The sequence below is a fragment of the Paramormyrops kingsleyae genome, chromosome 20, assembly GCF_048594095.1.
Source record: "Paramormyrops kingsleyae isolate MSU_618 chromosome 20, PKINGS_0.4, whole genome shotgun sequence".
NCBI classification, from domain to species: domain Eukaryota; kingdom Metazoa; phylum Chordata; class Actinopteri; order Osteoglossiformes; family Mormyridae; genus Paramormyrops; species Paramormyrops kingsleyae.
The window spans coordinates 13999907-14027889 of NC_132816.1; the positions used below are offsets into that span (position 1 = coordinate 13999907).

The following is a 27983-nucleotide window of genomic DNA, read 5'->3' on the forward strand; positions in this document are numbered from 1 at the left end:
TACACAGCAAACCACGCCCCCCCCCCCCGCCCTGCCGGATTTATGTATGGCCAACATATTTTGCCAGGGGCAGCACAGGATGCACCCACCCCCCCCCCCCCCCAAAAAAAATAAAAAATCGATTGTGACATTTGCGCAATCAGTTTTCTATCGATCATTTGCCGTCACGTCAATGATATCATGTCAATTCAATATCATGCCATGTTCAATTAACCTTCTCAGAGTGGGCACCCCAATCCTAGCTCGCGACCAAGGCAGGCTGCCACTCAAATGTATGAAATAGGGGGGGAAGCGGGACTAGGATGACCTCGGGTCGCCCCACTGGAAGTCCAAGGAAGGGGGGTTTGGGGAATCTGTCAAATAGTGCACCTCTCACATTGTACAATACTAATGTAATTAGTAAAATCAGTTGTAAATTTATCATTATTCACTTGTAATGTTCCAAATTTCTTCATAAAAGTGCCAGTTATTGCTGAATGGTGGTTTTTTTTTATGGGGGGGGGGGCGTTTGCCTGGGGAGGCATACAAGCTAGAATCACCACTGCCATTGGATGACGGGTCAGCTGGTCAATGAGTCAATGAGAGACACACGAGAGATGGTGCATTATGTCAGACTCACCACACAGGCCTCAGACCTGCTGAAGGACACGGAAAAAACATACAAAAGTGAAAGAAAATGTCATGTATTTTTCATCTCCTAACTTCTGATGGCAAACATTCTCCACATTGTTGCCCCCGTTATGGTGTCACTGTTGAGGAGAGCAAAGGCTGATTTATATTCTTGAGTAGAATCTATGCCATCAGTACTATGCAGCCTTGTTCCCGGTGCCATAGTCTGATGCAGACCTCCCCGGTAATCTAACTACAGACATCAGGCTATGGTCCGAGGCATGAGGCTGTCGACAGCAGACATCTGGCAGCCATTATATCCCTCCTAAATCCCTTTCTAAAGAAAAGTCATTTTCCTTCTTCCTCCCAACTGTTTCTTACTTGTATCCTTAATTCCATTCTTTTCTGCACAAATTTCTTCAAGCATTTAAAGGACAAACACACACATATCACTTCGAGACGAGCGTTTGGTGGCTCTGGATCGCCCGTTCACAGTTTTGGGGGAGAGCATTGCAGATTAGGAATGCTGTCTTTCACACTCTGCTCTCTTGCTTGTGAATGGGCCGGAAAGTCTGGGAGGGGCATTCCTGCATGTCCCATTGAAGCCACCCCACCCCCTCCACCCCTCCCTCCAGCTCCCCTTCTTTTATGGCTGAGTCTCCAGCCCCACGCTTGGCACAGAGCGGTCGGGACGCCACAGTCTACACGGTAAGGACGAGTAACACCAGGTTGGGTGCTGATCCCTGTGCTGATTAGGATTCAGGTGTGCATGCCGGGGGGGGGGGTCTACCTGCTTGCGTTGATGCAGCACCGTTTCTTTGCATTTAGCACACACTTGTGCAAATTAATTGAAACAAGTAGCGATTTTTGTACAGTCTGATTTTCAGCTTCATTCTGGAAAGTAAACAATATGCCTTCATTACAAACTTTTTCAATGAGCTGGTGTTACATCATCATATGTAGGAAATACCATCATTGTTGCATTTTCTGATGGGGACAGGCCTCTTTCAGCATGATCTAGCCCTGTGCCAAATGCTGGAGACGGGGAGGAATTTCAACACGAAGAAGAAAATCAAGGCACTTGACTGGCCGGGAAACTCTCTGGATCTAAACCCTATAGAGAATCTGTGGTCAGTCGGTAAGCAGGGCCTTCGGGGAATGGACTGTACCACAAAAGATAAGCTTATTCAGGCATAATTCTACTATGGTACAGGGATCCCAAAATCATCAAAGACGGCTCCAAAGTGTTAGATTCTATGCAAAATTGCATCTAAATGCTACTAAAGAAATAAGGAGGTCATATTATATCTTGAAATGTTGATATTTTTTAACATATTTCAATTAATTTGCACGAGGGTGTGCTTGCTGGACTGTTTCCTGCATTTGTAACAGAAGTCACTCTAAACTTCTGTATGGCTCCAGCCTTGAGTTTCACAAAGAAGAGAGCAGAGGTTTTAGAACCAATCATCCAGGAAATGTGTATCCTTGCAGCTGAATAACAAAAAAATCTGCTTTGCACAAAGGAGAAAGGACAAATTCTTGTTTATCTTCTTTTGGTAGCTAAACGCTATATTGTATTTTCTGAGCACAAAGATGTTTTGAACTGTTGCTTAAAGTGGAGAAATAGTTAGCTTAATGAAGTAAGAGGTCATGTATTTTCTAGCTGAATAATGCTGTGTTAAACTCTGGCTGATGTCTGTTATCTTGCAGGTGATTCAGTTTTATCTCTTTCTCCTTCCAAAGTGTTTTTTTATGCAGCATCAGCTGAAATATTGATGCCCAGCTGTACGTCTCTAGCCTGTCTGCAGCCCCTGACATGAAGCTGGTCTGCGCCGTAGTTTTTATCATTTGCCTACATGGCCTACAGGGGGCAGAGGGCAGGCGCGATGACGGGACGGGGGCACCAGCAGGCAGGAAAGGCAAAAGCAAGACCGCACCCACTTCGGGTGAGCTGGTGACCAAAGACATGCACACGTGCACCTGGGAGATCGACGGCGAGGGCGAGGATACCCTCCTAATTCTCCTCAGCTGCAACCATGACGGTGAGGTCTACCGGTGCCGGTACGCCGGCCGGCCAAGCCTGTGCCAAGAATACGGCGCCTCGCCACGCCGGTACTGGTCGCAGGTGGTGAGCAGGATCAGGAGGAAGACCCACGCCTGCCGAGGGGAGAAGGTCCTGAGGTCGCGAAGCTGTAAAACAGCCCCGACAGAGTCTCACATGAAGCTGCTCGCCGGCCACAAGGGGGAGGGTGGCGCAGGCAAGAGGGGAGGGGCAGGAGGCAGACAGAAGCGCAAGTCGGCCAAGGATCAGGCGGGGCCTCCAGAGGAACAGAGGGATGCTTTTGGGGAAGCGAACGACAGCGATAGCGTATCGAACACGGAACCAGCAGAAAATTACTGCGCCGAGGGCTGGCTGACCGTCTGCTCCTTCTTTGTCCGATTCTTTGATGGCTAAATTAGCTGAGTAGCACTTTTCAGCAAATGTGTACCCGTCTCCAATCCCCGTGCTGAATTCATATGGGTTTCGATCATGGGCGTAAATTTCATTTAACAGTAGGGGGGGACAATAGATATAAAATTTCTCATGAGCAATTTTTGAAGGGGACACAAATAATACAGTCAAATTGTACTTATGAAGATATGTCCCCACAATGAAAAACTTTGCTTCTATCATTATCATTGTAGCATGGAGACTGCCTCATTATGGTTATTTTCAAAAGGTTTTCTCAGGTTCAATGACAAAGCAGATTTTTCTTCAAAACTATTTATTGCATTGTTTATGTTGTTTACAGTCAAGCCATCAACATACAATAAAATTTAAACAGGACTTTAAATGCATAATAGAAATTGATTATACAAAAAAATACAGTGGGGTCAGTTCAGACGTAGCACAGTGCTCATTTAGTAAATGCACAGCTAAACAATATGCTAATTGTGGCCGTTAATGTTAAGTTAACATTATGCCAAGTCGTCACAAATAAAACAATGCATGGGAAACGGCTTTGGCGTGTTAGTTGCAATGCACTATGCAACAAGCTATTGTAAACAAGCTAACGTTAACTAGATAAGTAATATTTTAATCGCTAATATAGCAGATTCATGGAAAATTACATCGGTAATCAGCATTTTTGCCGCAACTAATTTATGAATGAGTCTGCATCAACTACATTAAAGAGAATCGCTTTATTTAAAGTGAATAAAATACCCTACTTACTGGAGTTCAACATTAATTGAGCCACACACCTGACTCGTGCGTGTAGCTGAGGTGAACTGGGAAAGCAGGCAGTTGGCCAAACCAATGTGAGGAAGGGGAGGGGGAACTTAACTGTTTCTAAATGCATTTTTTGCGTTTGTTTTTTTTTCTACTTACAGAATTATTTTAGATATACATACATATATTTTTCACAATAGATAGTGCGATTTTTTTTTATATATATATTTTTTTTTGGGGGGACAACCCTCGGATAGGGGGGGACATGTCCCCTCCGTCCCCCCCGGGATTTACGCCCATGGTTTCGATGCATCATAAAGGGAAAAAAACACACAGTAGCTTTTCCGATATTTGATTTTTTTTGCAATTTTATATGAACTGCTTGGTAAGAAAAGACATTATGAACATCAGCACCATAAAGCATAAATAATGGTACGATGCATATGTAAAGCAGTGTTATCTGACACTTATGCTGTAATAGCTATATCGATTATTTGTTTTTATATCACTTTTACGGCTGAGAATATCAATAAAATAAATAGATATCATTAAAGGCCAATTAGTTGAATTCTAAAAAAGTATTTGCAAGGTTCGATTGCTGTTATTATTCTTAAAAGTATTTACCTTTTTAAAGAACACTGTGTTCCTTTTCAGCCGGTTTTAAAAAGACTTGAGATTAATTATGCTGATACAGTTGGTGGTCTGTTTGTATTATGGTTTCAATAAATATTATATTTAAATTGTACAAATTGTATTTAGAATTTAAAATAAAATAGCATAAATGTGTAATAATAATAAAAACGTAAATGTCGCTATGAAATGATACGCAATGATTCTCAAAATAATATATTCATCCATTTCATATATGTTCGGGTATGCAAATGAAAGCGCAATTTAACCCACAGTGGGATAAGTGGAGGTTTTGCTTTATAGAGTATGTACCAAAATGTAAAATAAATAAGAAAAAGCTCGTGCCTCTTATTGAAGATTAAAATTTATGCAGGTGGTAGCAACGCCGGTTCCTACGCCCCTGGATGGTGGGTGGGCAGCATAGATAGGTGGAGTCCATGCATGGACCTGCCGAAGGACAGTGGGACAGATGGTGGTCGCTTGATTATCGCTCGTTAGGGACTGAGGGAAAATGTGGGCAGTAGAGTAACAGCTGACGAATAATCAGCCGCCGCGAATTTTGCGGGACCCACATTTGGAAAAAAATAACCAACATTCTTAGTCCACATAAAATACCTCGGTTTTTATTTTTAAAATTACTCAGCACTGAATGGTTACTTGTTGACTCGATACAACATTTTACGTAACCCTGTATTTACTACAGAAATCAGATAGCACGATGTTATTGTTTCAACGTTGAATTATAATTATAAATGCGTTGAATTATGGTCAGTGTTAAATTATCAGCGTTTTTGGTCAGTTTTTCAATATTTAAATAAATTGATGGTGACAAAACCTTGATTCAATGTTGATATAAAGTGAAAGATTGAAGATCAACGTTGTTTACACCTGATATGGAATCAATGTCATTTCAGCATATGTGTATCTGGGAAAACAAGATTAATTAATCGGAAAATCGCGGTGCATAGAAAAAAAGACATTTTGGCAACATGAAATTTCGAGACCAAACGCTGCACACATTGTAACTGCAATGATACTTTAGTTAAATAGCTTTTGTTCCATGATAGTTACCCACACACTAAAAGCTTGGGAATAGCTAACAAAGCCCCCCCCCCCTTCCCCAGAGACGCTGCAGATGTCAACCGTGCCTTCCTGGGAAGACTGGAATCCTCTGTGGATATTGTCATGTTAATCATCTCGCTCAAGGCAAACACAATATATTGTAGCGCTTGAGTACAATAAACTGTGGATACAAAGAAATTATCCAACTTGATATGTAAAGAGCCTGAAAACTTCTTCTAAGGGTAATTTTTTTCCATTTCCTTTCAGATTCTACTTAATTAAAGTAATAACTAATTCGTCGTGCACTTCACTATGGTCGTGATGATTACTGAAACGAACTGTGCAAACCTGTGTTCGGCCAAGCTTAAACATTACAGGCCACTGGACTTCTTAGGCGAACAGAATGGAGGAAATATTCTGCAAAATGCATTTAAAGTTCATGAAGACAGGTATACATCTGATGGAATTTCTGACTACGCAGATGTGAACATAACTAGCATAGGAGAGAGTTTGATATTCCGGGGAGGCAGACACACAAAATAAGAATTTAAAGCTTTTTGGAGGTCTGAATGCAGCCAAATAAAACAAAAAAGGGGGGGGGGGATACAGCACCGTCATTCCTGGTTTCTACGCCCCTGCATGGTGAACACAATACCCCGCAATTCTTTAACAAGCCTACATAAAGTCCAAGTGGAATTACAGAAAAAGATTTATTACTGCACAAACAAACGCATTCATTCAATACGTTTTAAAACGCGGGTGGGAGTGTAAATTATCTTAAAATAGTACGGCATCGTTGCCAAGTTAGTCCCTCTCTCTCCTCCTTGATAGCAGGGCTGATCGAGCTATATAGTCTCATCCATTTCAACATAACAAATTACTGTTGCATGGCAGAACACCATGCGTTTGCTTCGTTTTATGAGGGTAGGCCTATGCTTCGGAGAAAACAGAAAGTGGCCTTGGTTGTCAGGAATTTTTTCACAAGAAACAATCCAGGTGATATTATTCACGATTGCTGAAATATTTATGGCGCCTGACGATGTCCTTCTTATACCGCTCGCTCTTGCGAATTAAGGTCAGAATAAATAAACAAGATAGATAGATAGATAGATAGATAGATAGATAGATAGATAGATAGATAGATGTGTTTGGGGGCGACTGGTGATGTTGGAAATGGATTATACAATGCAATATTAAACCTCTCGGTAAAGTACATTGTCTTGATATGAATCTCGAGCATTCAGTATTATTGTCTTCATGCTTCACTCTGTTCAATTAACATTTTAAAAGATTTATTTATTTATTCGTTAGTTCGCTTGGCTGTCGAGTGCCCTTATCAAGAGAAACCCACTAGCGAGGGCTTACAACCAGACAGCTGATATAGAAGGCACAACCTTAATTAGGCACGGAGAAATAATTATCGTCACCAATACAAAAGCGGCTGCATGGATTTATAACAATCTGAACACTCAATTAAAAATATGTTAATACATCGTGAGATCGGATAGGATTGATGAGTGAAAAATTATACAAAAAATAAATTAACCAATTATTGCTACAACAGTTGTTCTGTTTAGAACACATTGCCAGTAGATTGCTAGATAAAGCAAGTTTGTGTTTTCAAGTATCTGATTTAAGAAATCAGTAGACAAGATGTTCCCGTATAATGATCCAATATATATATATGCATTTCACTGTGTATGTATATATGCGCCTATTTGTATTCTTAAACATATAAAGTGCGATTTCATCAATTCCATTTCTTAGTTTGCCGCGTGGGTAATATAACCATGCGCTGCCAATCACAGGCGGCGTCACCCCCTCGTGAAGTGGTGAAGCAACCAATGGGATAGGGACTCAACCAGTTTGTGACTGACTGCGCGTGACGGCGCCGCACGTTTTGAGTCCAGGAGCCTCATTTCAGCGATTCTGCATTCAAAGCATCTTCCACAAAGAGGCTCAGTGTCAGACTTCCTTCAGTCAGTCCCAAAGGCCGCAAATCCTGGGCAGAGGAGCTGCCATCACTCAGCGCCAGCCCAGAGCGCTAGGGGACACAAGAAGGGCGCTTATTGTGCATGCCTCTCCCCAGCCGTGGTGATGGGTTCACGCTTCAGTTGCTGAGTAGGGACACTGTGCCAAGATCTTACTTTGGAAACTGCAGCCAAGGGAGACCGAACAAACAAGGCTCCATTGAGAAAGCGTAAAAATCAAAAGCCCCTTTACGCCATTCGCAAATATTGTGCCGTATTATTCCTAAAATCCCATTACAAATTTCCCTGATGTAAACCCAAATCGTTGCATGCAAACAATAGTCCAGCCGGACACTAACCAAGAAGGAGAATTTAATAAAGTAAGCATGTGCAGTATAAATAAATCACAGATGAAGCTACGGCTGTGTAGCGTACAGTAAAGAAAAATATCATTCTGCGTTTTAATTGTAGGATATTAGCTTTACTGTTTTCAGCACAGTTAATAGGATTAAACATTATATTATATGTGCCAAAAAATTTGCGGAAACGGGTGTGAAATGCACGACTACTTCATCTGCCGATTCCCCGCATTCTCTCATATACATACATAATAAGATAAATGTTTCTAAGCGCAATCACGGGTGTAGTGATGCTTAACATCCACTCATCCATCCATCGTCCAGCCGCTGGAGCCTATCCTAAGCAGCACCAGGTGCAAGGTAAGTATGACCCTGGACGTGATGTCGGTTCATCGCAGGACACGCACACATTACTGGAAATCTAGAGACGCCATTTATCCCAACTTTATGTAATTACAGCCTACGCACAATACACGGACCTCATGGAATACCATTTGGTATGGGCCGTGCAGCATAAGCAAACTGGTAACCCCCACGCAACAACTAGTCATACTCGTTAAAAACTTTTCACAGAATATGTTATTAAATGTAGAGACGATCAGTGACAAGAAAAGTTCTTGTGGGGGATTTATAGAGGGATTTTTATATATAAACGAGCTATTTTGCGTGAAATATTTTGGCTGCTTTGTACATTGTGAAATTTAGTTAATTTAATAGAAGATTATCTAGACCAGGGGTCTCCAACTCCGGTCCTGGAGAGCTACTATCCAGTCGGTTTTCAATCCTACCTGGCTTCTGATGAGCCACACCTGGCCCTGGTATTTACCTGAGAACAGGTGTGGCTCATCAGAAGCCAGGTAGGATTGAAAACCAACTGGATATTAGCTCTCCAGGACCGGAGTTGGAGATCCCTGATCTAGACTGAATAGTTAAAGAATATTTCAACAACAAAAGTATATCTGCAGTACACATCAAAAAACTTAACTGTGAAGTGCAAATGCACATCTTAATAAGAGGGCTGATGAAGAACTTTGTGGACTAAGGTACAGCAGGCTGATTCTTTTTTCTTGTTAACGGTTCCAAAGCAGGGGTGTCACTAAACTCTCAGAAAAAGGGTACCATTTTGTACCTTTGGATAATGGGCTATGAGGAACATTTTTGTACCCTTTGGGGTACATTAATGTTGTTCTGTACCTTAAAAAGCACATTTACCTACAACTAGGGTACAATTGGCAGACCATTGAGGGTACAGTCCCAGTGACAAGCAAAGGTACAAACTGGTACCTTTTTCTGACAGTGTAGAGATTTTGGGCCCCATAAAAGCATTATATATTGGGGCCCCAATTCAGACTAATCCAATTATGTTCTGATTATTTGGGGCCCCTGGAATCACTGTAACACCCCATCCCTCCATTATAGCATCCCTGACTGCTACCTACTGTATACTACCTACCTTAGTACATTGCAGTGATTATTCGATTCAATTTATTTTTATATAGCGCCTTTTCCCAAGGTGCTTAACATGGGTGTGTTGTGAAACATTAATACAGCATTAGAGAGAATAATACAGAACGGGAAAAAGGAATGAAAGAAATGAAATAAAGAAAGCAGAAGACAACGGAGGAGAGGAACCAAGAAGTCCCAAGTAAGGAGAGAAAAATCCTCTGGGGGTCCAAGGTCACAATCCCCCCCCCCCCCCAATCGCTTGGTTGGCACAACTCACAACAGCACCACCTTATTTGATGTTGGTAGATAAAGTTATTTGGCTATATAGTTTATTTTGAGTAAATGACTTATCCTCAACTTTTTTGTTTTCTAAGTACTGCAACATGTACTGCAAAAAATGTCAAATATTATGTTGTTAATTATTTTTTCCAGTATTGTTCACAACTGGGTCTATTTCCATTTAATGCACCTAAAAGACTTAAGAATATCGGAATCAGTGTCGTTGATACTATGCATTTATGTTTTTGTATAGTACGTTCTGTTTACTAAGGATGAATATAATACATTTAATAATAACTCATAACCAAGATTTTAACTATTTCCCAATTGGGGTGACGTTCATAAAATAAGCAACAGCGCCACCTAATGGAATTTAAAAATACCTGTAAATTTCATTTGGAAAATTAGAAAAAAAAAGGTTAAAAGACTACAATGGGGAATAAGTGGTGATTTTCGCGTATTTAGTTTTATATATTTGAACTAAGGATGGGATGTGGACCAACTGCACACAATCAGAGCAACATTAGGTTGTGCAAGCAAGAAAAGAGCTGGATAGACTCATCAAAATGACGGACATGAAATTCAGAAACATGACAGAAGACAGGACATTCTGCAGGAATGCTATGCATGGTTTACAGGACACCTACACACAGCATATAAGAATAAATTAACAGTAATATAATAGTTGTTATATAGATGATATAACTATCATATTAATAGATATTGTAACAAAAACTGCTGTGACTGAAGTGATTGCTGCAGACTTTGTTATCTAACAAAAATAGGATGTGGCAGCCAGCGACAGACAGCACCTATATCCAAAGTTGTATTTTTCCTCTTAAAAACATTATTTCTCAGCTCAAAAATAAAACTGTCTTGTAAGATGAGATTTGGAACCGCTACTTTTGGTGCAAAACATACAAATTATTTTTCACCTCCACATCATCGGTAGATCGATTTCCGCCGCAAATGCAGACATTTCAGAATCTGTGGAGCTGCGAAACCCACAGAGCATTATACTTCGCAAAATGAACACCGCGAAGAAAGAACTGAAGTGTTATATCGATTTTTATTTGGCTCCAGAGGGGATCGAGTGGAAATTTCCCCACCTTTTGCCACATGATATAGAAGCAGCACTAAACAGGTATTTTTCATACATGACATCACAAGATCGAACCTAACAGGAATACCATGCACATAAAGCGGGCGCTTTGGAAAACGTTATGCGACGACAGCATATTAGTGTCATAATCACAGTATATCTAATGACACACCGGGTAAAACAGCGCATTCAACATTTCATCCCCAAAAGAAGAACATAAATGTTTTTTTTTTTTCTTCCAAATTTAGACATTGTATCTTAATCCATAAACAAACCCATTTTCAGACTCAAAAATTACATCCAATTCCATCAGTTTCTTCTGCGGGGGGGTTTCACATAGGTAAAACAACAGAGGGGTTTATTTTTAAATCCTTTGTTGACTCTAACAGAAGATATATTGGCTTTGGTTCTCCGAGGAGCTTACAGATAACAGCCATCCTTACCCACAAAACTCTCTGTAGTAACTTGTCTGGAATCTCTCGCTGGTATCATTTTCACATTAGGATGAATAATAGCTTCTTAACTGTAGCTATGGAAACCAGTGGTTTAAAAATGGGAGCATCTTCGCAACACAAAGCATAATGGTGAAGAGTTAGGGGTTTTGGGAAGTTGGATTTAAAAAAAAAAAAGAGAAAAAAACAGAAAGAAAATAAAAAAAAACCTCACTGATCAGTGAAGGTTATGAACATCTTTATAAAATAAATGTAAATAAATTAATATAGTACAAAAAGAATTATATACAATTTCATAAAATAAATAATTTCACTGCTCAGATGTGCTTGTGAAACACCAAAAGCTTCCCGTTACTCGCTGTAGTGATATTACAGTGATGGACACTGGAAATGGCGAGTTTCAGTTTTTCATGTTCTAAAACTTACACGTTAAAATAACCAGAAAGAAGGGGGCGGGGGGAGGGGGGGGAGAGACAACCCTGCAGATTCAGCTTGAGCTCTATGTCAGAAATCGCACTGGTAAATAAAGTGCTGATCATTAAAACTGAAAAACAGAGGGAACGGACATTTTATACACTGTATAAATATCGTCATGCAGTGAGTACAGCTGTGGGCCCATTCTCTGCAGGGGGCCGCTGCACTGGAAGGCCGTCTGCCCTGCCGTTCCTCTAGGATTATCCGTCGGCATTCCCTTCTGGTTTTATTATCTGATACGTAATCAAATACTCCGGATAGGCCTGCGAGGGGAAGAGAAATGGTGGGTGGGCGGGGTCTGGTTTGGAGGCAGGGCTAAGAGGGCCAAGGGGGCGGGGCTATACCTGCTCCCCGCGGTAGATGACGTACTCGGCCAGTGCCAGGCCGTTGACGCTGGGCCTGCCGGTGACTGAGTGGTGGCCCGGCGGCGAGTGAGCCATCTTCATGGCGCTGAACTGCAGGAAGGACTTGCCCAGGGTCACACGGCAGAACAGCAGATGTCTTCGGGGCAGACAGACCTCGTCAGAAATTAGCCCCCAATTTTTATGGGACTTCAAAACGGCCATCGCTCTCTATGGTGATTAACCACGAGTTACGCTAATGCACCTTATAGCATCTACATGCTGCTCCATTATCCACTGCATATTACACATTGCTAATATTACGATGATGATAATAATAAATATAACAAAACTATTACAATAATTCTACAATTATAATGAATATAGCATAACAATAACGATAATAATAATAATAATAATACATCCATTTTCTCTACTTGCTTGTCCTATTTAGGATGACAGAGGTCCGGAGTCTAACCTGGAAGCTATGGGTGCAAGTCAGGGAACAACCCAGGATGGGGCACCAACCCATCGCAGGGCACATTCACACACCAGTCACACGCCATTCACACCTACAGGCAATTTGGAAACCGGAGTACATGGAGGAAACCCCAGGATGACACTGGGTGAACATGCAAACTCCACACGCATGGAGCCATGGTGGAGACTCGAACCCGGGTCCCAGAGGTGTGAGGCAACAATGCTAAGTGCACCACCATGCTGCCTACCCCAATATTATTATTATTACTACTACTACTACTACTACTACTACTACTACTACTACGGATATATTCCATTGATCGAGGGAAAAAAATGCTCTCAACTTTTTTCACAGAAATTTTATATTATATTAGTATGAAAGACATGATAAATAAATCGCCGATCTCTAGAGGATGTACATTATTACTGTGTATAATACTATACACTCTAAAATTGCTCCTCTATATTTTAAATGACTTATGCAAAAATGTGTGTTCAGATACCATTGTAGCAGACGGTGTTACGAGAGAGATACGGGTTCAGGGTTCCAGCAACGCGGTGGTGTGAGTGCGCACCTCTGGCAAACGTAGCAGGAGCGGTCCTTGTGGAGCGGGCAGCCGGTCCCTCCTCCAATCCCGTACACGTACTGATTGCTCTTGGAGGAGTTCTCCGCGAAGTAGATCCCGGCTCCGAACATGCCGCCGATGTAGGCGTGGCGCTCGTCGAAGCCCTTGTGGATGATGGCGTTCACGAACGGCGAACCTGCAAGGCAAGCGGCCGGCGGCGTGCGGCTTTAGGGCTCGCCGTGGGGGGGGGGGGGGCACCGTTCACAGCCCAGGGGATCGGCACGCTTACCGTGGAACAGCATCCGCTCGTTGGAGTGATTGTGATTCTCCTCTGACACCTCCTTCCTACGATGAGTGTATCTCTCCCAAAGCTTCTTATTGCACACTTTCTGTATCTGGATAAAAAGACATTATATACAACAGGATGATAAAAAAGGGTGGCATTCAGGAAAGGCTTTTAAATCAATCATTACTACAGAAACAGCATTGTGAGGACCCCTTACAGACCAACCCACTCACTACAACAGCGTCATCTTGGGGAGACGACGACACAATCTTGGGGACAGACAGGATGAATACAGACAGGACAATAATGAAAGACACAATCCTGGGGACAGACAGGACAATAATGAAAGACACAATCCTGGGGACAGACAGGACAATAATGAAAGACAATCCTGGGGACAGACAGGACAATAATGAAAGACAATCCTGGGGACAGACAGGACAATAATGAAAGACAATCCTGGGGACAGACAGGACAATAACGAAAGACAATCCTGGGGACAGACAGGACAATAATGAAAGACAATCCTGGGGACAGACAGGAACTGAATAATAACCTGCAGAAAGTAAAGGGCCCCCAGGGGGGTCCTGATTCAAACGCCAGCCTGATGGACGCACCTTGACGATGTTGTATCTGTTGAAGATGCCCCCAGCATGGCCGCCGTCCCTGTGCTCCCTGACGGTGCTCTGCATCTGTCAGACACGGGACAGAGGCGTGACGGAGACCCACACACCGCCTGCCCGGTAACTAGTGACCCTTAACGTCGCACCCCTACAAAATCACAATCTGAATCCTTTTATTCTCCAAGTACAAAAAGTACAAGAAATTTCTTTTGGCCCAGGTGGTGGCATGAGGCGTAGAACAATCGTGAGTTGTATTTATTTTACTTAATTGACATTTTCATTTTTACATTCTCAATCCTTCTTTCTATACCTTCTTCCACCTGTACCATAGTTGCGTAAACAAGGGTACAGCTGCGTAAACAGTATTTTGAGCTGCATTTCATGTACGAAACGTGCCAAATAAATAAAGATTATTAGTAGCAGTATTCAAAAAACATACAATCAAGACAAAATCACAGTCAATCATAGAAAACTCGATATTCCAAACAGAAATGTGCTTAAGATAAACATGCAGACTAATAAATAAACCCTGACTCTGACATTAAAATCCCCTGCTTCAGTATCTCCATCATATCCACAGGTTAGTCTCACATGGTGTGGGGGGGGGGGGGGGGGGGGGGTCATCGTGACAAACGAATGTGGTTTTAAAATAGGCTGACGCAGCCTTGTCCCAGCATTTCTGAGCAAACATTAAAAAAAAAACTTTGAAAACGAAGCAAAGACGTACCCAAACTATGTGGATTATACCCCTAGATGAGTGCACTGCCCCCCCCACCCCCACGAAGCAGTACCTCTTCTTCCACAGACTGAAATTCCTTGTCGTCGACGCCCAGGTCTATCAGGATGGTGCCGCTGTTCGCGGTGTTCAGAGAGAGATACGGGTTCAGGCCTACGGCAAGGGAAATTCACAGGCTTATGACACCACTCAGTCCCGGGCCGACATCCTGCCAGAACACCATTCAGCCACCTTATTAAAACAGAGCGACATCAGCTCCTGTTCACAAAGCGGACGAACGACATTTGGGAGCGTGGGGGCCCCTTGGGAGCGTGGGGGCCCCTTGGAGGCTTGAATATAAACAGCGGGTGACGCAGGTGCGAGGGGCTCTCTCACTCTGCGGGCCCGTGATCAGCCGCTCTGCTCCTTTGATGATTTTGTGCCTGTGTCCATAGGCGTTGATGCCGATCTCCTTCAGCTCCTTGTGGCCCATTTCTACCAAAACGTCCAGGGTGATCTGGTGACAGAGGCTCAGGATTCATGGCCAGCGGAGGCTAACGTGTCCAATCAGCTCATCTTAATCCTCTTAAATGGAACACATGCATCACTGCTTTGTAATTCGCAATAACTTCATTTACTGATAAATAAAACTAAAATCCTCTTCTGTATAGTTTAACATGGGATACAAAATAAAACCCTGAACTGCTTCCCTGCTCCTCTACCTCAACAAGTAGGGCACCATAGTAAATGCGAAGGTTGTGGGTTTATATCTCAGGGAATTATCGCCTTTCTCTTTACTGTAAATCGCTTTGGATAAAAGCATCAGATAAGTAAATTGTAAATGCTTTGCACCGTTTATGACCTCACACTGGGGTCAACTGTAAGCCACTCATCTACATAACTGCACAAATGACATCATGGGGTCTTCAGTCCCGTCTGGCAGGCTTCCTCACCTGCTCCCGTTCGAAGATTTCCAGCAGCTGCTCCAGTCCAAGGTTGTTGAGGAACTGATCGATGCTCAAGTCCAGACCTGCAACTGAGAACTGTCAAACTCCCAAGGAGGCATTTTGATGGTGGTCAACAGAGAGTACAGACTGCAGTAGAGGAACAATATACAGGATAACAACTCTACACCAAAGACCAGCAAAGGTGAACCCATCCATTCATCCATCTTCTACTGCTTTTCTAGGTCGGGTCGCGGGGGCAGCAGTCTAAGCAAGGAAACCCAGACTTCCCTCTCCCCGGCAACTTCATCCAGCTTCTCTGGGGGAATCCCGAGGCGTTCCCAGGCCAGCCGAGAGACATAGTCCCTCCAGCGTGTCCTGGGTCTTCCCCGGGGCCTCCTCCCAGTGGGACATGCCCGGAACACCTCACCAGGGAGGCATCCAGGAGGCATCCTGACACCCCTTGGATCTTGGGACTATGAACTAACCCTAGTTGAGTGTTTAGAGCCACCTCATTTGGCTCCTCTCGAGGCAGAGGAGCAGCGGCTCTACTCTGAGTCCCTCCCGAATGACCGAGCTCCTCACCCTATCTCTAAGGAGGAAACCCATTTCGGCCGCTTGTATTCGCGACCTCATTCTTTCGGTCACTACCCACAGCTCATGACCATAGGTGAACCCATGTTGTGAAAACAAAACCGGTAATCCAGAGGACAAATCAGAACAAATCAGAAAGAGTGCCCCCCCCTAGAACATCCAATGAGCAGGGCCATGCAGTGGTCATACTCACTTCCCATTTTTTATTTGCCGGCTCCCATTTTCATAAACCAATCCAATTAATCCACCTCACCTTAGAGGTCTCCTTTGCAAGTCTCACTCTTATAAAACATGTGTAGGCATCTCCAATATGTTCAGCAATATTCCAGAAAGTGCAAATGCAGCTGTTGTGAACAATCGTGGCGGTGAGGACGAGCTTTGCCGACTCACCGGGCTCCTTCTTGTCCACTTCCGTGGCCCCCTCGGCTCCCGCCGTGCCCATCAAAGCAGGCAGCTCGGGGAAGCCTCCCTGGGGGTCCAGGGCGCCGCCGGGGGGCCCGGCCGGGGGGCCGGCGGGCAGGGCAGAGGGCGCAGAGGCGCCGGTTATGCTGATGACCTGGGGCTTGTAGCAGGAGGGCAGGGCGGAGGGAGGCATGGCTGCGGTCAGGAGAGCGCGCACGTCATCTGCCTGGAGCGGGAGGGGGGGGCCATGTGAGAACGAGGGACAGCGAGCGACCGCCATCACAACATGTCACAAGGAGGGGGGGGGAAACACCACCACACGGCCACAGGCCCCCGACAGACTCACCAGGCACCACCGGCACAAAACAGGACATGCAGCCGCGCGGCATGGCGCCACACTCTCCCCCCCCCCACCCCGGCGGGATCGGCGGCCGGCTGGCATCTCGGATGCGCGTGTGCACAAGCAACGACTGATGGAGTCACACCCGGCCCACGGCGCCAGAGCCGCCGGCGAAACCGTGAACCTTGCTGACATCAGTACGGAGGAGGGAGCCCTCAAATGAGGAGAGACAGGCTCTCTGAACCAGGGCACCATGCTGTCAGACTGAGGGCCTCAACACTAACTGCAAGGTACAGCAGTGACAGACAGACACATATGGACAGACAGATACAGACCGACAGACTCCGTTCAATACCTCATTTCCGGTTCTGTACACACCATGAAACGTGTGAATGCATTTACTGACAAGGGCAGAATTTAAATTCACTAGTACAGGGGTGTCAAACTCCAGTGCTGGGGGCCAGAGCTCTGCAGTTTTTGGTTTCCCCTCACTTAACACACCTGATTCAGCTCCTTGTGCTAATTACCACACAGCTCTTGAGCTGAATCATTTGTGGTGGAACAGGGAAAGAACTAAGCTACGCAGGGCTCCGGCCCCCCAGGACTGGAGTTTGACACCCCTGCACTAGTAGATCATTATGCCAACCAAGGCTGTGAGCTTGTTATGGCTAATGCTGGTTTCAGTCGGTCATAATAGCTGGTTCAGAAACATTGTGGTTTCCCAAAATACACCAGCACTAGTAATTAATAAGACCAAGGCTGTCTGTGAGCTCAGTCATATCGAATTTGGATACGTTACCGGAGCGTGTGTACGAACGGCACAAAGCGGGAAGAGCCTCTGCATGTTAGTCTCTAAAGCGCTACTGCGGGAGATTCAGACTGGATTGAAAAATATAATTACGGCTTTAATCGCTACAGAAATGCGACTATACTTGCAGCGAACACAGGATTTAGGCAGGATCTAGTTCATTATGATTGTTATGTTACATTTTTGTCTTATTTTATCTATTTTTCTTTACAATGTGCAAATAAGTGTGTCTGTTCTGTTATTCAGACAGATTTAGGTCAGAGACATTCCCTTTGTTGTACGATTGTTCCTAAATTTGTTTGTGTTTGCAGCTTTAAAATAATTTCTAAACAAAGTCTACTTTCCCTGCTATACTGAAAGTGCACCAAACTTTTGTACTGAACTGTGAATTTTGTGTAGAGTTACACTCCTAATACACAAACAGAAACTAGAAGAAATACAGGCTACATTCATTTCTCATCAATGCTGATGCCTTAAACGAACCAATAAATAAAATGAAGAGGAGGTTGAGGCAGCTCATTGGCTAGGTGATTACCCACCAATGGGAGAATCTTATCTGTCTATAATTATAGGAAAGGGTCGTGATGTCACCAGCATCGCGGGATGGGAACGGATCAGTGACAAAGACATCCACGAAGATCAGGAAATGGGAGGAAGCCGTGATGTTTTTTGGCTTGTGGGCGTGTGACTGAGGGCGTGTGTGGGCTCCAGGAGGGGCGGGAACACCGAGAGCTCACAGGTACCGTGACGAGGTCCAGCGGCGACTGGCCCTCCTGGTTGCGGAGGGTGGGGTCAGCGCCGTGCGCCAGCAGCAGGGCGCACAGCTGGGTCCGGCCTTTCTGCGCGGCCTCGTGTAACGCGGTGAATGCCCACTTGTCTGTGGCGTTCACGCATGCGTTGTACTTGATGAGCAAAGCTGCCACATCCACATGCTGCGAAATGGAAACACACGTACGCTGGCTTGCTGCGGCACCGAATCCACGCCCCACCGCCCCTCCCAAACCCACCTGCCACCCCCCCCCCCCAATCTGTCTGCTGGTAGTGTCCATCTACTTGCCCCTTTTTTCTGTCTTTGTGGGCAGTGGATTCGAGATAAAGGCCCCGGAAAGACAGTGACTCTTCAATATCAGATGCTTTGAAAACATCTTCACGAATAAATTGTTTTTATTATTTTTTAACTCTCCAAGCTTTTTCAATAAGAGAAAAAAAAAATTGGCATTCATCTTGAGCTTCGTCCAGGTAACCTGATGGATCGAGCTGGAAACCTCACAAAGACAGAAAGGCGAACTGGTGTGTGACTGCTCTGCGTGTGTGTGCGTGTGAGCCCTCCTAGCACAGTGTACGGATTAATCAGACATGAAGAAGAAGATGGAAATGGTAGGGGGGGTGTAGGGGGGGACCTTTCAGATGAGTGAAGAGGCCACACCGTCCCACCAGCTACAAGGGACACAGTGATCTGCTGGCCAACACGTCCAGAACCTTCAGTGACATGCTCAAGATGCAGACTGTGTGGAGACGCACTTTGCGGACACACTCGGCCCCCTGATTGGAGGACGACGGGACAAACGGCGTCTGCAATGTAAATCAGCAAGGAGGGGCCTCCTTTACATATGACAGGGGGGCGGGGCTAAGCCGCAAAGGCTGATTAGTACTTCGGCTCTCGAGAGCCCTTGGAGGAGGATGAAGAGCCTTCCTCTGTCTCCCGGAGTGAGCTGATTGTTAACGTCGCTCATCATCCCTAACGTGGACCTTCGGAGCATGGGTGGGGGGTGAGAGGGGCGGGGGGTGAATCTCTGAGCAGGACACATGACTCGCAGGGTGGGGACTCACCCCGTAGGAGGCAGCGTTGTGCAGTGGGATCAGGCCCCCTTTATCCTGCGAGTTCACCTCGGCGTCGTGCTGTAGCAGGTACTCCGCCACCTCGAGGTTGTTGTATCCAGCTGAGAGAGAGTGAGAGAGAGTGTCGGACAGAAAAAGAGTGCTAATTCAGCCTCAGGGTGATATGAAGAGTATCAGCAGAGAATGTATCAGCTTTTGGTATAAACAAACGACGTCACCGGAGGTGCTCGTGAAACACGAGGGCGACCTCTGGGCAAGGTCGCCATGGCGACGGGGCCCGCACACGCTCACCGGCGAGGTGCAGCGGGGTGGAGTGGCGGCCCAGCGTGTCCCTGCAGTTGACGTTGTCAGGCCTGCACAGCTTCTTCACACGCGCCAGGCAGCCCTTCTTGGCCGCGTCCAGCAGAGCGGCGTCCCCCCGCAGCAGGTCCTGGATGTCCGTGTCACTGTCCCTCACCAGGTCCAGTGGTGTGTTCCCGTCACGGTTCTTTTTGGTCGGGTCGGCGCCGTGCTGTGGACACACGGGGAAACCCGGTCACTGCTGTCTGCTCTTTTATTCACGCTCACGGTCTGTTAAGGTATCCACAGCCATAAGCCAATAAAGGTCTAGCAGACTGATGGAGGAATAACCATCTAAGTAAATATGCAAATCAGCAGGCGGAGCTTCTCACTCCACATATCTAAATAAAATACGTATACACACAACTCTTGGCTCAAACTGGCACCCCTTGTGCTCATACTGGTATTATGGATTATGGTGGTAAGTAACGGATCCAATAACATGACGGGTGAATGCAGGCTAGGTCAGGGGTCCCCAACAATTTTTTCCCCATCAGCTGCACCAAGCTAAGGTCCACTGATACTGAAAAATCCCCCAGTGATTAAATCTGCTGAGAGGTCTAGATTTGCTTGGTGACCACTGGCTTAGGCCACCATTGAGATGGTGCTCATCGCAGACCGCCCTCTGAAACACTCACTGGCCCTTCACTGCAGCCAGCACCCCCCCCCCTCCCCCATCACTCTTACTGAGATGCACAGCTGTGGGTTTATTTGCCATTTCAAATGCTGCCCCCGCAAAGTGTGTGTGGGGAGACTGCAGATCCCTCCCCATGTCGTTCGGGTTTCCTCCGGACACTCGGATTTCGTACTGCGGTCCAGAGACAGGGTCAGGTGACTTGGTGTCGCCCCTAGTCTGTGACTGCAAGCCCCGTGATAGACTGACATCCTATCCAGGGTGTCCCCTGCCTTTCCTGGCAAAGCCTGCATGCGACCATGTACTGGATAAGCGACTAAAGAAAGATGGATGGATGGATGGATGGATGGATGGATGGATGGGCAGATAATGCCCCCCAATCTCAAACCAGCCGGCTGCCCAGGAAACATTTTCAAAAAGCGAGCAGAGTGCCCCTAATGAACAGAGGAAACAAATCCTTTCAACAGCAGAAGACAGCCATTAATAGTTCTGTCTGCAAGGCTTTTGTAACACTTAAAGGACAGCGCCGATCCAAAAAGGCTGTAAGCACACGGCTTTGATCCTCTACGGACTAACGGGACTTTTAGGGAATAGTATTTTTTTTTATTATTATTGAAAGTGGAGCAATATATTCAGAACGACAAAAAAAAAATCTTTCAATTTATGGTAAAAGGAAGTCTCATCATAACTCTGCATTAAAAATACATCAAAACAAATCTCTACTTGAGGTTTCCCCAAACCAACATGCCATAATATACAAGTAAACTTTTGTGAACACTTGAGGAACAGAAAACAAGGTAAGATTCAATTCTACTTGACAGTAAAACTGGCTACGACATTCTGTCACACTATTCACTTGCTACTATAACATGCTTTTAAGCAAAACTAATATTTTTAATATCTGGATATTTAGAGATTTCAAGTAAGTGACTTTGCCTATTATGCCATCATTATGTGACCTTGCTGGTGCCACCGTAAGGTGAGCTCTGGTACTGCCACGCACAGTGGCACATGAAATTTCTGCTCCTGGTCACGGATCACGGTGAGATAAAAGACAGCCTCCGTACCTGGAGAAGAAGCTTGCAGATCTCGTATTTGCCTTTGGCAGCGGCTTCGTGCAGAGGGGTGAACTTCCACAGGTCAGCCACGTTGACGACAGCGCCATGCATGACCAGCAGCTCCGCCACCTCGTAGTGGCCGTAGGAGCAGGCGTTGTGCAGGGGGACGAGGCCCCTGTCGTGAGGAGATGACAGGCCGCTCAGCACAAACAGCCAATAAACACTCTCTCCAGGGGCTACAGTTTGCACATGCGCCACAGAGCTCAGGTGCAAACATTTCCTAGGTGACTAAATGTGAACTGAAACATAATCAAACAATTAATGGAAGTAGTGCATGTTTCTCTCAAAACTCAAACTGTAGGATTATTTTGCCTATATCTGTCCCCCGTTGTCGCAGATAGGGGTGTGACTGTACCCCTTATCTTTAGCATGGACGTCAGCTCCATGCTGCAGAAGGTAGTCCACCACTGCCACGCGGTTGTACCCGGCCGCAAAGTGCAGGGGCGTGGACTGGCGGCCTTCCACATCCCTGCAGTTCACGTTCTGGAGGGTGCACAGCTTCTGCGTGGGGGAGGAGAGGGCAGAAGGTCGTTACAGCCACGCCGCTGTAGCGCTTCCAGCAGACGGCACGCGGTAACGAGGTCTTGGCGCCGTTCACCTTGACGATCTCCACGTCCCCAGACTTGGACGCCTCCAGTAACTGCCGGTCCACGTCCGAGTTTCCGATAAACACGCCCTCTGGACAGGGAGGAGGCACAAAGGGAAATCAGTAATGGCTACACTGAGAATAGCCCATCACCCTCCGGAGGGATACGCTAAATCTGGAACTTCGCGGTAATTAAACTCCAGATGCTCGATTGCCAAAAGCTACTTACAGTTTTTAATCTCGTAAAAATAGCTAGCTATTCTACCGCACTGCTTGACGCTAAGTACTCGGGAGCAGCGAGGCACCCCCCGGCGTACCTTGCAGCACCTCCTGCACGCTCTGGTTGCCCATCTGGGAGGGCGAGAAGCCCTGCAGCGACATGATGAGGGGGTCGCAGCCCGAGCTGAGGAGCAGGCGGCAGGTTTGCAGATGGCCGCAGCGAGCGGCGCGGTGCAGGGCGGTCTGGCCCATGCTGTCAAGGGCGTTCACCTGCGGACACAGACGGGGGGGGGGACCGGGACCCCACCCAGCTGTTAGCGTCTTTGTGGAGATGTTCAAAGACACAGGGAACGAACTGGCAGCTTCGCACGGCGGCCGGCCAGGGCCGACCCCGATCTCTCACGGTTAGCGTGAAAAACAAGACTCACTTTCGCCTCGTGTTTCACAAGCACCTCGATGACGTCGTTGTGGGACTTTTCGGAAGCCAGATGCAGCGGAGTCAGAAAGCTGGGACACAAACACGCACACTTTCAAGTTATACATGTTCCAGCAAGCAGATCAAGCAGCCGCATAAGAGGAATAAACCGACGGCGCGCCCCCTAGAGGCAAGACGGCAGACTCGAGTCACATACTCTCTGCACTTTTCATTGATATTGCCCCCCTTCCTCAGCAGTAGTTCACACACTTGTTTTCTCTTTGGATATGGAGAGGCAGCCGCATAGTGCTGTAAGGGGACGAAAAAGACGAAGTGTGTTTTAGATTGACTGACATTCATGTACAGCATGCAATACAAACAGCAACCTAACTAGCAGCTCAAACAACATAGTGGCCCGACTATCCATAAACATTGGGCGTATGAGCGCCTCTCACTGCTTTCGGGGCCTTCGAAAAAATTCTAGAATCTTCCCCGATGTCGTCATGGTCGCGGAGTATGATTAAGATTGCCACCATTTTTATGATCTCACCATCTACAATCTGGGCTGCACTAGGAAACACATGACCTCTAAAACTAATAAAAAATTGACAAGCGGTATAAAGGAGAATTAATTTGTGATGAGTGTTTAGCTAATGAGTGTTTTCCTGGAAGGGATCAGGCTTGTATAACTATATGCATGATAAAATGGAATTATTGGGAAGCTGATGATAGATTAACGAGCACAGACGTCAAAGGTCTGGTGAATAAAGACTTGCGGCCCCGTTTACTCTGGCTGAGACGCTCACCAGCGCCGTCTCGTAGGTCTGGGGGTGCCTGAAGTTAATAGACTCCGCTGTCAGGTGCTTCTTGACCCGAGCCACGTCCGCATCCCGCGAGGCCTGCAACAGGGCGTGACCCTTGAACTCATCTGCAGAGACAGCGGGTGGCCACAAGGGGTCAGTGTGCCGTCAACCTGGAGGCTGGCCACCGGGTCAGGGAGGAAGGGTCACTCACACGCCAGGCGCTCACGGAGCTGAGCGGTGGGCGCCAGGTCGATGGCGCTCTTGTTGTGGCAGTTTAAGAAGGTGGGGTCAGCCCCGTGGCAGAGGAGGAGGGAGCACACCTCAACACGGTTCTTCGAGGCCGCCTCGTGCAAGGGGGTGAACTGCCACAGGTCCATGGCATTGACGCAGGCACCATGCTGCAGGGCAAGGGGGGGTGCTTAGAAAGGAACGGAACCAAACACGCACTCTACTGACCCATAATTCCGGAACGTTCCACAAGAAACACTTCACGCCATGTCAGCCCGACTCACCTTCACCAGTAAATCTGTCACTTCGTAATGACCGTAGGAGCAGGCGTTGTGCAGGGGCACGAGGTCGCTGCGGAAAGGCAAGGGCAGCGTGAGCGGCGGCGGCGATTACGGCGTACGGGCAACACGGGAATGCGGCCTACCCTTTGTCCTTGGCGTGGACGTCGGCGCCGTGCTGCAAGAGAAGCTGCACCGTTTTCACGCGGTTGTATCCCGCTGCCAGGTGCAAGGGGGTGGACTGAGGACGGGGAACAGAGGACCTTCTCAACCCCGCGATCACACACCTTCTTACAAATCACGTAAATAACGCATCTCCCCATGTTGTTGTACGACATAGAAGCTACATTTATATATAGGTTTTGTTCAGAAATGTTTCTTTTCATGTGTATAAAGAAACACTGCCTTTACCTTCCTTCCATCACTGGCATGACAGTTGACATTCAACGGTGTCAGAAGGGACATCAGTTTTTCTTCGTTTCCGCTCCTGAAAATCAACGGAAGCAAAAAATAAGAAACATTACTTACCGTTAAAATGCCTGAAAGTCTTAACTAAGAAAAATTTCAGCAGCCACAGTTATTAACGATTTAAGGACGAATAGGACATCTGCTGTAATGTAAAGCTGCTTAAACTGAACAGATTACTGTACCAAATATCCCTAGGAAGTGATTACGTAATTTTGTGTAAAAAGCAGGTAAATTGTCGCAGCTACTGAAATCGCCCAGCATCTAATGACAAAATAGCAACAGAATTTTGGCACACTGCACCTCGCACTCTCAAGGAGGTCATCTTTTCTGTATTCACCTACATTGGGGGAAAAGGACACATTATTTTTGTAAGCAAACAGGTATTTAAACAAGATTCAATATTCTCCAGCAAGCCCCACCCCCATTTAGAAAAGCACACTGTTTACTACTAGAAAACAGCTATGTAGTTAAAATGGTGAGTTACTATGAAAGAAATTATACCAAAAATTTTTAATGCCATCCATATCTAAACACCACAAGCGCTTTTTTAACAGAAATGCTTAATGCTTTGTACCAGATGGGAAAATATATGCGTAACCATCTTCTAGACGAGCTGCATGACATTGAAGTGGATTGTCTTTCTTTCATTTTGATTTCAACACTTCCAAACAGACCATCAAATACATATTTCACAGCCATCACAAAAAATTACTTTCACCAGTGAACCACGTAACATTTAATTCTGTAAGGTCCTGAAACATAAATATTACAGTGTGTATAACGTTAATTTCTGTAATTACGTAAAGCAAAAAGCAAAGTATACTGTCGACACGGAGACATTCGACACGGTGTTAAGGATACAGATGGTATATAACAGCTGATCACTATGTTTGCTGATCAAACAACACTCTCCATAGTTTTGGATTACGCTCAGCAACTCACGAAACAATATAAGACTTAGTTATGTTATTTCACTGGCAGCAGCCATGGATATACAAGCATAAACAATGTTTTGATGCTTAGTAAAACGAAGCAGTAAATATATTGCATAAACAGCATCTATTAGATAACCTTTATTTTTAGAGGTTGCGCTGCTAAAATCAGATGTCATTCCACAACAACCATGATGTCTTTCAAGAAACATCTAAAAATCTATTTAATTGCTGAAGATGCCACTTAAAGTGGGCAGAATGATCTGGTGAAAGCTGCAAGATAGATGAGTTAATCTATCTCACCCTTAACTATTTGCCGAAAAGGCAAGTGAGACTAAAGTCAGGCAGGGCGAGGAATTTGATGAATACAGACGGTTTTGGCGCCTGGGCAGGGAAGCGGTGCTTTTGGTTAGCCCGCTTGGATGGACCCCGCGCTCACCGTTCAGCACGGCTTTGGTGGACGGCTCCGCCAGATCCAGGGGAGTCCTTCCATCCGTGTTGCGAATGGTCGGGTCTGCGCCGTGCTGGAGCAACACTGCGGGAGACGGAGGAAAAAACCTCAGGCAAAGTCAAAGGCAAATCGACAGGCGAGAGCCACAGTCATGGCTGTGATATGCAAATGTGCTCAATCACACAGCATTTCTGAACAGAATACGCGGCACCAACTCACACACCCTATTCATGCATTGTGGAACAGTTTAAATACACAGTATAATTTCATAATATGTTAATACATATCATATACATTTATTGCAATAAAATTCAAAAAGAAAAAACATTTTTCGTATTAAACCTGCAGATAGTAAATTACTTTGCAGCAGATGGATGAACTTCCATAAATTCAAAACAGAGCCACAGAGTCCATCGAGGATACGGCTCACCTATGCAGACGTCAATCTTGCCCTTGATGGCGGCTTCATGCAGGGGGGTATAGTTCCAGTTGTCCTTGGAGTTGGCATCAGCGCCATGGTGCAGGAGTAAGCTGACCACCTCGGCGTGCCCGAAGGAGCAGGCGTTGTGCAGAGAGATGAGCCCGCCGTCGTCACGGGCGTGCACATTGGCCCCATTCTGCAGCAGGTACTCCACCACGTCCCGCCGGCCGAAGCCTGAGGGCCACGGAAGAGGAGACACCTCAACTCGCATCCCCAGGCAGGACACGACGCGGCCGGCCATCGTGCCATCGGCTCGTCATTCTCAAACACACTGATCACTCCACAGTGATTGGAAAATGAATAGCAGCTGAAAAGGATCGGGCTACACCGTCATCAAAGAGATAAAACACAAGCCCTGCCACGCAAGACTGAATTAGATAAAAAGCGATGTATTTTATGCACATTGGACAACATCAATCTGCAAATTGAATTAGGAGTATGAAATGCAACACAAAGATGTAAATACATAATAATAAATAATAATAATAATAATAATAGGTATCCAGCACCGATGAAGCTTGGACCCCTAAAAATAATCAAGACAGGAATATCAACGTCCATAACAACAGGGATACTGTTTTAGTGCCTGTCATGTCACCCGCACTGACTGATCGTTCTGGTCCAGCTGCTAGTTAAGTATATACCCAGCTAACCCCCCCCCACCCCCCCCACAGCTGGTTAGCAGCCCGGCTAACTACACCCAAACACACACACGCGCACCCCGCCAGAGGATTTAATATTCGCCGACAGTAAATCGTTGAACATTAACGCTTGGTAAAGCGGCGCCCCATCAAGCTGGCGTTAACGGGGAGGGGGCGGCTGAAAGCCGCAGGCAGCCCCGCGGCGGAGGGCCTCACCGGCGGCGAAATGCAGCGGCGTCGACTTCCTGCCCGCCGTGTCGCGGCTGTTCACGCTCTCCGGGCTTATCTGCTTCTTGACACGCTCCAAGTCGCCGTTCCTGCACGCCTCGAATAGCTCCCGCGCGGGGTCGGCGGAGGCTGGGGCCTCGGCGCCCGGGGACGGCGACCCACCAGCCGAGCCGGAGACTCCGGAGCAGCGCCGGGTCGACATCAGTTCGAGGGAGCTGGCGGCTGACTAGCGAGCGGGTGGCGGCCTTAGCTGGGCGGCGTGAGCTGTTTGTTATTTACGGTGGTGGTAGAGGGTCTCCGAGGGGGCGTCTCGCCGATCTGTAAAGGGCGCCTTCAACCGCCCACAACCATGACAGCTACCCCAGAACGTCCTTCAACCGAGCCGACAACGGCGCGCCATGCAGACCGTCCAACGGCGGATTCACGTCGCCCGAACCGTGACACGCTGCCGAGATGTGCGAGGAATCAGTCAGCGGTGAGCGGGGCGAAAGCGGCCAGGATGCCCGCCAGAGGCCACATCTCGGCGGCCGCCAGTGTTTCTGCCAGAGAGCGTGACGTTCCGCGAGTCACGTGACCGCGACGAGCGCAAAGCAGCGCAGCCCCCGCGTCTCGAAATAGCGGCAGGATTTC

General features: G+C 46.3%; 2 protein-coding genes across 3 annotated transcripts; one reads left to right on the top strand and one right to left on the bottom strand.

Annotated features, from left to right (window-relative positions):
* The first annotated feature begins 1257 nt into the window (after nt 1-1257).
* fgfbp3 (fibroblast growth factor binding protein 3) lies at nt 1258-4631 on the top strand. The gene is made up of 2 exons (XM_072703974.1): nt 1258-1317; nt 2477-4631. The coding sequence occupies exons 1-2, from the start codon at nt 1258-1260 to the stop codon at nt 3062-3064; spliced, it is 648 nt and encodes a 215-aa protein (XP_072560075.1). The 3' UTR covers nt 3065-4631.
* Nucleotides 4632-10616: 5985 nt separating this feature from the next.
* On the bottom strand, nt 10617-27979 carry LOC111859571 (poly [ADP-ribose] polymerase tankyrase-2). 2 transcript variants are annotated; one of them, XM_023842364.2, is made up of 27 exons: nt 27342-27979; nt 26434-26658; nt 25992-26087; nt 24921-24957; nt 24564-24639; nt 24299-24393; nt 24159-24225; nt 23858-24044; nt 23650-23771; nt 23061-23152; nt 22857-22935; nt 22527-22698; nt 22222-22301; nt 21979-22124; nt 21573-21738; nt 19824-20043; nt 19524-19633; nt 18437-18625; nt 16534-16771; nt 15559-15635; nt 15002-15122; nt 14682-14779; nt 13885-13959; nt 13271-13376; nt 12991-13177; nt 11939-12095; nt 10617-11857 (listed from the first exon to the last, which is right to left on the bottom strand). In XM_023842364.2, exons 1-27 carry the CDS (start codon nt 27553-27555, stop codon nt 11795-11797), a joined length of 3495 nt encoding a protein of 1164 aa, XP_023698132.1. In that variant the 5' UTR covers nt 27556-27979; the 3' UTR covers nt 10617-11794. The 2 variants fall into 2 exon arrangements, with proteins under 2 accessions (XP_023698132.1, XP_023698133.1); XM_023842365.2 differs by lacking the exon at nt 18437-18625 and having other exon boundaries at nt 27342-27968.
* Nucleotides 27980-27983: the final 4 nt, after the last annotated feature.

What these genes read in the sequence shown, in the direction of transcription:
- LOC111859571 (XM_023842364.2), bottom strand. Translation starts at nt 27,555, where the DNA reads ATGTCGACCCGGCGCTGCTCCGGAGTCTCCGGCTCGGCTGGTGGGTCG. An exon ending in GTCCACGCCAAGGACAAAGG is followed by an intron (nt 24,226 to 24,298) that starts GTAGGCCGCATT and finishes GCCTTTCCGCAG; the next exon opens with CGACCTCGTGCCCCTGCACA. An exon ending in GGGACGTGGAGATCGTCAAG is followed by an intron (nt 22,125 to 22,221) that starts GTGAACGGCGCC and finishes TCCCCCACGCAG; the next exon opens with AAGCTGTGCACCCTCCAGAA.
- fgfbp3 (XM_072703974.1), top strand. Translation starts at nt 1,258, where the DNA reads ATGGCTGAGTCTCCAGCCCCACGCTTGGCACAGAGCGGTCGGGACGCC. An exon ending in GGGACGCCACAGTCTACACG is followed by an intron (nt 1,318 to 2,476) that starts GTAAGGACGAGT and finishes CATGGCCTACAG; the next exon opens with GGGGCAGAGGGCAGGCGCGA.